Source organism: Artibeus jamaicensis, unplaced genomic scaffold, assembly GCF_021234435.1.
Source record: "Artibeus jamaicensis isolate MK-2021 breed Jamaican fruit bat unplaced genomic scaffold, CSHL_Jam_final contig_3152, whole genome shotgun sequence".
Classification (NCBI taxonomy): domain Eukaryota; kingdom Metazoa; phylum Chordata; class Mammalia; order Chiroptera; family Phyllostomidae; genus Artibeus; species Artibeus jamaicensis.
In genome coordinates this window covers 1,970,751-1,983,591 of record NW_026521729.1, presented here as the reverse complement: position 1 = coordinate 1,983,591, position 12,841 = coordinate 1,970,751, and the positions used below count along the sequence as shown (strand labels likewise).

Sequence of the window (12,841 nt, the reverse complement as noted above, 5' to 3'; positions counted from 1 at the left end):
AGCCTCCAAGCTTGACATCCAAGTTCAAATCCCTTATTTATTATGAGAAATAATTCAAGAGAGAGAAATGGGCGCTCGGAAAATTCAGAACAAGTGGGACAGTCCAGTTGTGAGCCCCGGCTTGGGCGGGCCACAGGGGGTGGCTTTGGCCGTAGCTGTACCTTTCCCTCGGACAAGTCCAGGCAGGCAGGACCCTGGACAGGGGAGTGTGTTTCCTGGGTGGGTGCTGCAGGGTGGGGAGAGCCCCACCCTGGCCCCAGAACCGGGGGTGTGAGGCTGGAGTTCTCACCTTACCCCCCCACTTCGCCCCCACAGGCCGCAGGTCTTGGGAGGATGAAGCCCAACATTCTGGTGGTCGGGTTCAAGCAGAACTGGCAGTCGGCTCACCCAGCCACGGTGGAGGATTACATCGACATCCTGCAGTGAGCGAGGGCCCCCGGGGGGCAGAGACTGGGGTCTGTCCTCCTGGGCCTTTGGGGTTCCTGGGCCTCGGGAAGTGTCAGGGAAGCAGTTGGGACATGTGATGCTGCGTCACTGGCTCAAAGTTGAGAAGGGGATCAGGCAGGTGACATGAAGAGCCAAGTGGCCCGGGTGTAAGACTACAGGGGGCGGTGGGGACTGCGGCAAACTGGGGAGAGTCACTTGGCTCCAGCCAGTTGTGCCCAGGAGGGAACCTGGGCCCAGGGTCGCCAGACCTTCCAGTCTTACAGAGAAGCTGAACATGTGGGTGTTTAGGTGAAAACCTTGTGCCCTCAGGCAGGGATTCCAGCCTCAGCTGTTCAGTTCTCACCCCAGTGCCACTCCGCAGTGGGTGACCAAGGGCGGGTTGCTCCCCGGAGCTTGGCTTTTATGTCTGTGAAAGGAGGGTAAGCCCTCCCATCCCCACCTCTGTTGGCAGAACTGTGAGCAGCATTCCAATGTGTCAGGAGGTCGGGGCCTGGCTCGGGGACGGGTCTGACTCTGTTTCCCCCTGAGGGCAGGGTCCATAGGATCCTTGGTGCACAAACTGCAGAGCTAGAGGGTCCTGGGGGCTCTCCAGTTCCACCTGCACGTTTCACAGATGGGGAGACTGAGGCCCAGGGAGGAGAGAGCGGGTGGTGGCAGGCAGGGCCAGCTCTAGGCATCTGGTCTCCTGGGGGCGGGACGCTGGGGCGGAGGGGCCAGACCCGCCTCCTCTCTTTCCAGCGATGCCTTTGATTTCAACTACGGCGTGTGCGTCATGAGGATGCGTGAGGGGCTCAACGTCTCGGAGGTGATGCAGGCACACAGTGAGTGCGCACCCCACTTGCTTGGGACCCTGTCCAAAACCGGGGCGGGCTCCCAGAAAGTTCTGGAACCCATTTTTTTAAAATGGTACAGAGAAGAGAAAGGGAAAGGAGTGAGGAATAAAGATCACAGGCCTTTAGAAAGTAAGCTTTCAGCAGTCCCTTTGAGCTCATCAGGTTTCCGGATGGGGAAACTGAGGCCCAGAAAGGGGAAGTGATCGGTTCAAGGTCATACATCCAAGCGGGGGGCAGACCAGAGCTCAGAGCTCCTGGAGTCACGGTCAAGGCTTTTTGAAACCAGATGGGCTAAGGAGGACCTAACAGAGGGGGAGGAAGGAAAGAGGGGAGAGGAGAAGGCCCACCCAAACACATCAGAATATGAAGTACGCACAGACGGGCCACAGAAGCCCTCCGAGAGCATTGTCGGGGCACAGAGTAGGGATGGGCTTCCCGTTTAAAGTCCCACGGGGAGAGGCCACCCGGATCCATGTGAAACAAACAACCTTCATGAAAACCCCGGGGGGCCTGCTGGGAGACCGGAGGTGTGGGCGCCGTTTGTCATGCCGTTTATCGCAGGCAGGGCCGGGCCTTGTCTCGAGGCCCGGGGCCCCTCTGGAGGAGTGCACTTGAGTGAGCGTTTCTTCAAGCCGCTTTCACAGAGCAGCGGCAGCTCCTGAGGACGTGCTTCTGGGCACTGGGGGTGCAGAAGGGGACAAACCCGAGTCCGCCCTTGGGGAGCTGCCGTCCTCCTGGGAAATGCGTGGACCCACAGGTCACTTCAGACAGTGTCACTAACACAGGGCCCGGGTCAAGATGCCCTCCCTAGGTAGGGGGTCCTGGGGAAAGTTGCTCCTGGTTCCCGGCCCACCCACTACCAAGGGCGGCAGTGAAGGAGGGCGGCCTCTCTGAGGGGCAGAAGGAAGCCAAGTGGGGCTGGAACAGGAATAGTCAGGTCAGAAGGAGGCCAAGCCAGGTCAGTGGAAGGCACCAGGTCGGGACTTTCTTCCGCCGCATGGAAGGGGGAGCCCGGAAGAGGCAGGACCAGAGATGCCCAGGTGAGGATGGACTGGGGACACAGCTGTTGTCCCTCTGCTGCAGTTAACCCTGTGTTTGACCCAGCGGAGGACGGCAAGGACGCCAGCGCCGGCAGGGCCAGGCCATCTGTCTCCGGCACACGTCAGTCCCCACGCGCCTTGGAGGCTCAGGACACCCTCACCCTGTGTGGCTGCTAGTGGGGGCCACACAGGAGTTCGGTCAAGGGCAGGAGGCGCCTGAGGCCTCTGGGATCGGGTCTCTGGGGGTGGGGTGGTGGCTGGGGCAGTATTAAAGACTGGGAATTTGATATTTGGGCCTTGTGGGAACCCACCCCCGTGCCCCACCCCTGTGCCCCACCCCCGCCAACGCTCTCTGGCCATGCTCAAATGTTAGGGGAGGGGCACGGTTCTCCTTCAGCCTTCCCCCCACCCATGCAGGAGCTGGGGGCACCCTCTGGGCATCCCTGAGGGGAAAACTAGTCTCAGCTTCAAAGGGGCCACTGGTGGTGCTCTGGGCCGCGCCCCCACCCCTACCCCCCACCCCCTGCAGGCCCTCAGTGGGGCGCACATCCTCACTGACTGCCAGTGCCCCAGCCCGGCAGCTGGCCCTTTGCAGGCTGACCCGGGCACTTGAATGTGCTCTGCTCCTCGGTGACCAGCCCCTCTACCCCTGCAGTGGACCCCGAGGCCCTGGTGCGGGAGGAGCAGGCCAGCACCATCTTCCAGTCGGAGCAGGGCAAGAAGACCATCGACATCTACTGGCTCTTTGACGACGGAGGTCAGCACCCTCCACGCCTGCCCTGCCCCGGCTGCCTGCCCTCCGTGGCTCTCGGCTGGCCCTTCCTGCTGCTCTTAGCAAGGCCTCTAGTGGGACCTCAGAGCCCCTCGCAGGGGGCAGGGGTCACTGACCCACCACAGGGCTTGGAGGACCTTGGCTGGGTCCTCTCTTGGCCTCCAGTTTTTCGGCTGTAAAATGGGGACTTAAGGGCAGGAGCTGATGTCAGTGTGAGGTGGAAGGAGCCACATGGGCTGCAGTGTGGAGCATGAATGGGGAGGATGGGCTGGCGCACAGGAACGCTTAGGGGCCTCCTTCACTTCCCAAAGAAGGGCCATCTCTCCCATTCTTCTTGAGACATGTGACTCCCAGCTTTATCGTTCTGACCTTTCTAGGTAGAAAATGTTTCTGCTCCAATAGAAGGTGTTCTATCGGTGGTGGTGAATAGGACCGAGCAGTTACTATACGCTTGACACTAAGTGTTTATGTGGGTTCACCTACCACAGTCCCCAGGCAGGAGCTATTATTAGCCCCCTTTACAAATAAGGAGACCGAGGCACACAGTGGTGAAATAATTTGTCCAAGGTTCCGCAGCCATAAGTGATAGCTGGTCCTTGGCCTTGTGTAGAGAGATGTTAGGGAGAGGTGAGGGGGCTCCCACCCACTGGTCCAATTTTCAATCATCCAGAAATGCCAGAGACCCCGATTTGCATGGGAAACCCGCCCGTGATTGAATGCCCGATCACTTATATGAAAACATGGTGTGGGCCAAATAAGCGCATGCGCACAGAGCACTGTGTGCTTCTCTGGTTTAGCCACATGCCCATCATACAGATGGGTAAACTGAGGCCCAGAGAGGGGAAGGGCTGAGACCCCAGAGCATGCTCCACCCTGAGAGCATTTTCCTCTTGATTCCCGGGGACCAGGCCTCACCCTCCTCATCCCCTACCTGCTCAGCCGCAAGAAGAGATGGAGCAAATGCAGGATTCGGGTGTTTGTGGGCGGCCAGATCAACAGGATGGACCAGGAGAGGAAGGCGTAAGTGGGGAGCAGTGGAGGGGGGGACCAGAGCCATCTCAGCACCCCTCACTCTCCGCCCCTGTCCCCAGGCGGCTCAGCTAGTCCAAGTCACAGCAGCAGCGAGGGAGTGCTGGGCAGGAGCAGGTTTCTGTCCGTCTCAGAAGTGTTTTGGGTGTCCTGTCTCCTTTGATAAGATGCAGGCGCCCCAGTCTTGCCAGGACAGGGAAGGGTGTTATGTGTTAAACTCACACATCTGCTCAAAGAGAAACCTGTGTGACATGAAGGATGGAGAAGCCCTCTCCTCCTGAGATATGAGGCATCGCTTAGAACCCTGCAGGGCCAGTGTCCACCCCACCCCCAAGTGCAGGCTGCTGTCCCTGATGAGGCCAGAGGTGACTCCGGTAGCCTGGAGACGCGGCAGCAAATCCCACTGAATAAGTGACAGTTCACTTTGTGGCTGACCCTGCACAGGGGCTCTCTGCTGGGAACCTGCGCTAATTTCCTACCTAAGTTCGAGAGGGTGGGCCTGTCTGGGGGCTTGGTAGGCACTGGCCTCTGGCCAGGCAAGCGATGAAAATTCGTGGAATGAACAGATGCATTTAAAAATATCTCCACATTCCAGGATTGTGTCCCTGCTGAGCAAGTTCCGACTGGGATTCCACGAAGTGCACGTCCTTCCTGACATCAACCAGAAACCGCGGGCTGAGCAGTGAGTGCTCTGCGGGGGGGTGCCAGGCTGAAGGGCCAGCCTGTGCCCCACACACCCCTCTGCCCCCCGTCCCCTTCTGTCTGGTGAGCCGAGGGCAGAGGGGTTGTCCCTCCCGCCCCCACCCAACGGGGCTCACGGAATGAAAGCAGAAGGGTCGGAGTCAGCAGCCATTTGTTTTCATGTTTGGGTCCCTTCCTTTGCATATGAGAGCTCCGGTCTGTGCCAAGAGCACACCTGGCCTGGAGACCAACAGAAGTTGACATTGATGCTTTTCTTAGCACAAGTGTCCTTTAAGCACTTGCAGGTGGCAGCTCATGGCTGTTCTGCCACCTGAGCAGAAGCCAGTGCTCCGTCCACGAGGGCCGAGCGTGTCTCTGCTGCACACTTCATGAGCCCGGGGCTCTGGCTATTCACAGAAGGCTGCTTTTCCCTTCCACGGGGACTGGGCTTTGAAATTTCTTCCAGCCCTGGAGTGTTTTCACAAAGCAGTGGTTCTCGAACTTGGGCACACACCCGAGTCACCTGCAGGCCTTGTGTGAACCGAGCTTGCCTGCTGGGCCCCACCCCCGAGATTGGTGGGTCTGGGGCAGAGCCCAAGAACCTGCGTTTCCGATGGGCTTTCTGTGCTGGCCCAAGCACCCCACTTGGAGAACCGCTGTCTTAGCGACAATCTGTGCACTGTCCTTACCATGCTGCCCAGAGCCGGTGCTCAGAACATGCTGGATGTGTGGCTTTTGCCTCCTCCTGTGGCTTCAGAGACCTGCACTTGACCTTTCTGTGCAATCAAACTGCCCCTTTGCCAGATATTGCCTAGTTTAAGTTCCTGAAAAAGGAATGTGAGCGGCCCAGTTCATCCCTTCCTGCCAGGCCAAGGTAGAGGTTACTGGAAATCCCACTTATTGACCACTTTTGGTCCAGTTGGCCTTGGCCAGGGGTGGCAGAGTCACGTGCTCCAAGATGCATGGCTGGAGGGCAGCTCCTTCTGCAGGGGCCACAGCAGAGGCCAGGCTCTGCCCCACTGGGGAGAAAGGGACATGCAAAGGCCCTGAGGCAGGAGCAGGCAGTGGCTGCAGCCCCCTGTTGCATTAACTCTACAGTGGATGGAGTGGGGAGATGTTGGATGACCCGGGCAAGAACTGCCCTCTTCCCTGCACACAGTGTCAAGTGCTCAGACTGTGAGCAGACCCCAGTGTGAACTCCAGCAAGGCTCAACTGTGGAGTCAGACGGGATTGCGGAAATACTTTCCCAAGCACTAAGTTTCATATTCTTCAAATGAGACTTTTACAATAGGATTTGTTTTGTCAAACTCAGTCTACTCGAGGTTTTGGAGGACTTGATCTCCTCCGCAGAGTAAGGGCCACCCTGACCTCTTAGCCCTTCCCTCTCCCTTCTGTCTCCACCACAAGGAACTGTTTAACGGTGATGGATGTGCTGCCCCCGCCGTTTGCTCAGGGCTATACTTGGGGCTGCAGGGGTGGAGATGAGTGATTCCCAGCCCTGCCCTCCGCAAGGCCGGAGGACTCCAGAGCCACCAGCATCCACTGCGGAGACGGAGACACACGGGATGCAGAAGGGAATAGGGTCCCCCCTGCTGGCGGAGGAGCGAAGCCTGGCGGGAGGAAGGCCGTGAACACAGGGAGACAAGGGAGACCATCCACCTGGTGCCGAGGACAGCAAGAGGGAGCATGCAGGCCCCACCCAGCACCTCTGCTCTTTAAAACCTCTTGCTTTGCCCCAGCCTCTGCCACCACCTCTTGGAGCGCTTCTCCCCCTCTTTGTACAGCCAAACATCCCCAAGAGATGGTGCCAGTCCTCCCTGCCCCTCCTTCCCCACCTCCCTCCACCCCACCCACGCGCTGAAATCACTCTTGCCAGTGTTACCACCACACCGCACAGCACCACACCGCCCCTCCAGGCCCTCAGAGCCACTGAGCTGCTCTCCACACCTCTCGGCTGTATTTGGCAGTGATCCTTCTCTGAGCAGTTCTTCTGGCTTCTGAGATACCACCTCTCCGGTTCCTCCCACCTCAGCGGGTGTTCAGTTTCCTTCGCTGCCTCTTCCTTCTTGAGCTGAGTGATACTTGCTGGCCTCCTTGGGGTTCAGCCCTGGGCCGTCTTCTCTTCTCTTCTCTTTACTCTGTCCCCAGGTGAGCTCATCCATCCAGGAGGCTGCCCACGGCTGCTTCTGAATGCCGGCCAGTCTGCATTTCTATCTTAATAACAGAAGTCAGATCATACGGCACCCCTACCCCGCAACAGCTTCCTGTCTCACTCGGCGAATACCAAAGGCCTGCGGACCTGGCCCCTTGCCCCCGTCTGCCCTCGCCTCGCCCCACCCTCCCCTGCATGTGCCCTGCTCACCACACCGCTTCTCAGGCCGACCAAGCACCCTTCTGCTCAGGGCCTCTGCACCTTCCACTCCGTTTGCTCCAGCACCCTGGCCTGTGCGTCACTGGCTTTGGAAGGACAGGCACCCTTGGGGTCCAGAGGCCTTCCGGGCCCCTGGGAGTCCCATCCCGGTACCCGGTTTGTGCCTTCATCAAACTGCTGGTCCTCCTTATCACCCAGCAGAGCCCGAGATCCGGGAGCACAGGGGACGCTGTCGGGTTTGCTCACGGTGTGCACTGTGTCAGCAGCACCAAGCCTGGCCCAGAACAGCACCAGTCAGGGGGTGCAGCCGGGTCCCAGATCGGTCGTCAGGGACGACTCATGGAACCATCAGTGCTGAGTTCGACACGCAAGCTGCCTCGATGTCAACGGCAGTGTCAGGATGGGGCTCAGCCTGGAAAGGATGTCTCTGGGGCGCCCTCTGGGGACCTGGTTTCCCTGGAACCTGGACCATCTTACCTGGTCTCACCTGCTCTCTCTGTCCGCAGCACCAAGCGGTTTGAGGACATGATTGCGCCCTTCCGCCTGAACGACGGCTTCAAGGATGAGGCCACTGTTGCCGAGCTGAGGCGGGACTGTCCCTGGAAGATCTCAGACGAGGAGATTAACAAGAACAGGGTCAAGGTGCAGAGGGGAGAGGGCCTTGCTAGGGGAAGGCGGGGGACGGGCAGGCGCTCCCCTGGGTCAGGACCCTGTGCCCATCTGCCCTGAGCTTCCCACCCTGTTGGGGAGGACTGTCCCTGCCCACCCCACCCTGGCTCCAGTCCCCCTACCAAGTGCCCTCCCCACACCAGTGGAGCTGGGGAGTCAGTGTGTTTTGCTCAGTTCCCTCTGTTCTGAACAATCAGCTCTCCCAACACCGTGTAACCTGCTCTCTCCATCCCCCTCCCCCCTGCTGTGCAGCCGGTCATAGGTCAGGAGAGGAAAAGCCCTGGGGGGCTGACTTCCCCTGGAGGGGAGCTTGGCACCCATGACTGGGAGGGTCCCCCTCCTTCTCGGAGGCAGGGGAACTGATAATAAGTTAGGGGGAACAAGGCATGCATCCTTGGCTTGGTGGGAACAGCTCCTGAGGACAGGAGAAGTGACAGAGTGGCATTCCGCCCCTCGCCCCAGTCCCTGCGGCAGGTGAGGCTGAACGAGATCCTGCTGGATTACTCCCGAGACGCTGCTCTGGTCGTCATGTGAGTAGCAGGAGGTGAAGCCCGTTTCAGAGGCCAAGTGTTAGCTTTGGAGGGGTGGCCGCTGCTGAGCCGGTCTGCCCAGGGCCAGCTGTCGTGTGTGAGTTCTTGACTTTGTGTGGGGAAGATTTCACCACATGAGTCCAGGTGACTATGAGGGTACGTTTATTAACGCTGGGGACAGAGAAACAAGGAAGGGTTTGAGCATAGAAGAAGCAACAGGAGATCCCAGGTGGGGCTGCCTTAGCCCACTGGGAAATTGGAGAAAAGGGGGCCTTGGGGACAGGTTCAGGGGGTTAGCCTGGGACAAGGTGCCATTGCTCATCGCTCCCCCGGTGGCGAGTCTCCTGGGGACCTTTCGAGTCTAGGAGAAGTTGCCTGTGGGGGCGGGGAGGGGGAAGGGAAAGGCACAGAGCACCCTGGGCCCTTGGTCTTGAGGCTTCTGTCTCTCTTGCAGGTGGGAATCTCAGGGGAGGTCTCAGGGGAGGGTCCCAGCAGAATAGCCGTCAGTTCTCCAGGTGGACCCTTTCAGGGTCCCGGCCTCCTCTGATTGGTCGGCACAAGGCCAGGGAGTCATGAGTCACTGCAGCTGGTCCTGGCGTTGCCCACCTGGTTTCGCTGTTTTTCTGGGCCTGGAGCTGAAGTACAGGTGAGGCCTGGATGTCATCTCCAGGGAGGTGGCCACCTGTATCTGGCTGTAAATTCCTCAGCCAGTTCGTTCAGCCGTCTTTCTCCATGCCCTGATCCACTCGTCCTGGCTTCCTGGCCTGTCTCGCTGGGGACGTTCTCACCCTGAGGGCTGTTAAACAAACGTCTTAACTTCCAGGACAGAACGTCTTTTTAAGGGAAAGGGATTATTGCACCACTGCTGGGGGATGGGGGGAGAGGGAAGAGGGGAAAAAAGGGAAGAGAAGAAAAAGAAGGCCAGGCCCCGGGAGAAGGGTGTCTAAACCCCCACGGCAGTGCCTGGTGGGGGAGGCCAGCGTGTCCAGACTCCTGGAGGTGTTGAGCGTTTTCATACACCAAGTAGAGGGAGAGAGAGCTGAGTTGTCTTTAAAGAAACTCACAGTGGGGTACAGGGGTACCTAAGGAAGAAGGGTCTGCACCCGAGGACTGGCTGCGGGCAGCGGATTAGAAAGTTCACGTGTGAGTGAGCGGGGGCGTCCAGGCTTTGATGGCTGCGTCTGGCGACTCCCTCTGGTAGATCCTGGTGGAAATGGACACCTGGAAGTTAGGCCGCCTTCCAAAACACACACTGGTGTGGGGGGGGAGCAGTCTTTTGTTGGTTTTGCCCTGCAGGTGCTAACAGACTGACCCCTCCCTGCCTCTTCCTCCCCTCTGGCTGCTGCCATTTCATCAAGGACATCTCAGAATTGTCCCCTGGCTTAGTGCCGGCTGGCCAGGGTCTCGGGCCTCCCGTCCCTGGCCTGCCCAATGCCTCTCACTACTGCTTTTCTCTTATCTGCCGTTGCCTTTTGCTGCCAAACTTGGCTTGGCAAAGGGGACCCAGGTCGTTCCAGAAGAAAATCGATCCCCGCTTGTGGGGGTCGCCCAGCCCTCTTCGGCCCTCAGCCGCCCCCAGTTGATGCCGGCGCCAAGCCTGGCCGCAGGGGCCGAGGCTGCTGCTGCCCACTGTTCAGGCTCCGTGCCCGCCGGGCCTTCTGTGGCTGCTGCCCGTGTCCAGTAGTGCACGGCCTCCGGTGGGTACTGGCCAAGGCTGAATAAGAGGACAGTGACAATGGCACAGAAAGTGTCTCACAGCGACTGTTCTCTCTCAGAGGCCAGGAGGAAGAAGTGGCCAGCGATGGCACCTGAGTCCCCCCTGCCAACGCGGAGGGAATGGGGGTGTCTGCCAGGGCAAGTGTCGGCCTTTCTTATGTTTCCTGGGGCTGACCACCCGGGAGTTCTGCAGTTCGGCCAAGGAGCCTGTGGAGCCTGCTTTTCTTCTTGCCCTGAAACCAGGGTCAAAGACACAATTCGTGAGGCCCTGGTGACAAACCGAAATGCGGGGACCCTTTGTTCAAACCTGAAGACTGTCAAGATGGGGTCAGCAGGGCCACTGTGGGACCCACCCCGTGCGGGACCCTTCTAACTACGGGGTTGTACAAATGTGCAGTTTGCACACCTGTGGAACTGGTTCTGCCTGAAACCAGGCTTCCTGGGGCTCTGGGGGAGATCTTTTTTCTAAAAATGCTCCCTTTGATGTGGAGACCAGGATGAGAAAAAGGGCTGGATTTATCTCCCAGCCTCTGGCCCGTCCCCTGCAGAGAACATCCCTAGAGCAAGGTCAGCCTGGGTGAAGAGGGGTCACAGTGCCAGGTGGTGGGACAGGCTTCATCCTGGGATGCTCCCCAGCCTTTGCTTGAGGTGGACCCTCGTGTGTGCCACCTGGGGTGCGTGGGGAGGCCACGCCACCCCCTCCTGAGCGCCGCCTCTGTTCAGGGAGGCCGGCTTGCCTTTCATCTCTGCACATAGCTCACTGTGCAGCCGTGGGCACCAGCCCTACTTCTCGAGCCTCAGTTTCCCTGGTTATAGACAACAGTTAGACTAAGTGCTTTTCAAGATGCCCTTTCACTCTAACGTGTCACAGTTCTAAGTTTATTTGGCACTAAAATGACCCAGGCTCTCAGCAGGTGGGAGGCAACCACCTGCCGGCCCCTCTCCCTCCCACCTCCAGGTCTCATAGGGGAAGCCAGTCCCCCGCCCCCCCAGCCTTTGTGGGTCAGCCGGCACAGACAACATTGAGTCCAGTCGCCTTAGAAGAGCCGCTGGCACACGGTGTCCCACCCCAGGTGGCAGCTGACAGCTGTTGCTCCAAGGGCCCGGCTGTTGGCCGTCGGGCCGGCTCTTCTGGGCGGGCGTGTAGCTGCGTTTTGTGTTACTAATTTCCAGCCCGATGTCCCTCTATAAGTTCATTCTGGGGGTCACCTTCGGCACAGCCGCCAGGAGCCTGTCGAAAATGACAAATTCCTCCATTCCTTCCAGATCAGGGTCTGGGGTGGAATCCAGAGACCCACATTCCCCAGAAATTCTGAGGAACCCCAAATCTTCCCACACCTTGGTAGAAGGACAAAATCACATTTTCCAGCATTTTCAGAGCACATGGGACCATTTTCTGGAGCAGGTCTGAGGCAGGATTTGCTTGTTTAGGGCCTGCAAACCAGCAGTTTATCTGGTTAAGTTCAGCTTCACCAGCACTGCCGATAAACCAGGCTTGTAACCAGCTCAGCAGCCTGGGTTAACCACCTTGTCTCTGGTCTAACTCTGGGGTCTAGAGCCCCCCCCCTTTTCTACGAAGACTTCCTCCTCAAAACCGAATAGTAACGATCAACACTGCACTTTATTGATTGAACCTGGCACTGAAGGTATTGGGCCTTATTAACTTCCAAATCTACACACACACACACACACACACACACACAGTTTGGAGATGAGGAAACCGAGCCCTAGAGGCGTTCAGCCACTTGCCCGGGGACCTCACTGAGGGGAGGCCGGCGTTAGTTTTGAAGTCCTGGCACAGTTCTGTTTTTGACACAGGGTTACTGCTTTGCATCTAGGTTAGCTCCAAGGCAGCCTCTCTCTGTGACTCAGAGATGCAGTTCTGAACAAAAAGTCCCTTGTGCCGAAGTGGCTTTATTTCTAAAGATAAGCAGCTTAAAGCACACACGCCCGGTGAGCAGGAATACGGTGTCGGCGCCTGGCACTGGGCTGAGCCCAGAGGAAGCCTGTCCCTCCCTGGGGCGGACAGGGTCTGCCTGAGAGGCCACAGCAGGAGTGATGGGTGGCCCCCGCCCTGATGATGTAGCTGCCAGTCCCTCGTGGCCTTGGAAGCAGCACCTGAGAATGACGCAATAGTTCCCAGAGGGCATTTGCAGCCCTTGGTGTCCCTGTTCAATCAGGAAGACCATTCTCGACATGCCAGTTCCCTTTCCCTGGAGAGTCATTGGACACAGATTCATTCTAACTAAGGTGACACTCGGTTAACGAAATGTCCTTGCTCCCACCTGCCACCCCTCATCCTGGGGACTTTGCTTTTAAAAAGAGGGGAGTGTTGTTCTAAATGAAGGCTTGAGGGTGGGGTTTGAAATAAGGGGCAGCTGTGTTGGGACCTCCATTTGCCTCGTCAGCAGAAGACGGGGTTGCAGTAAGCAGAGGCAGCTGGCGTGGGCAAGCCCAAGACCTGGATCAGGTCCCAGCTCTGCCACTCACAGGCTGGGCCACCTCACGCTGGTAAATAATGAGAAGCGATCAGAACAGCTGCTGATGTGACTCAACGCTTGCTCGGTGGCCCTGGGTGTGCTTGTTTTCTTCTGAACGCCCGACACCCTGGCAGGGGGTCGTGTGAGTCCACATTCTCAGGAAGGGAAAAGCGGGGCTCAGGGACAGTGAGCCGTCTGCAAAAGCCACGTGGCTGAGGAAGTGGCGAGGCCACAACCCAGACACCTTCTCTGTCGCAAGGCCCAACGTGGGA

At 58.5% G+C, this 12,841-nt stretch overlaps 1 protein-coding gene across 2 annotated transcripts in view; it reads left to right on the top strand.

Annotated features, from left to right (window-relative positions):
- The window catches only part of SLC12A3 (solute carrier family 12 member 3), a 29,534-nt gene that overhangs the window by 15,101 nt on the left and 1,592 nt on the right, over window positions 1-12,841 (top strand). The window contains exons 18-25 of one of the 2 annotated variants that reach the window (XM_037141518.2): window positions 316-422; window positions 1,186-1,268; window positions 2,364-2,441; window positions 2,976-3,077; window positions 4,001-4,112; window positions 4,717-4,803; window positions 7,681-7,816; window positions 8,306-8,373. In XM_037141518.2, the coding sequence (XP_036997413.2) occupies window positions 316-422; window positions 1,186-1,268; window positions 2,364-2,441; window positions 2,976-3,077; window positions 4,001-4,112; window positions 4,717-4,803; window positions 7,681-7,816; window positions 8,306-8,373 (773 nt within the window). The remainder of the gene's footprint in view (window positions 1-315; window positions 423-1,185; window positions 1,269-2,363; window positions 2,442-2,975; window positions 3,078-4,000; window positions 4,113-4,716; window positions 4,804-7,680; window positions 7,817-8,305; window positions 8,374-12,841) is intronic. The other variant, XM_037141519.2, reaches the window with a different exon arrangement.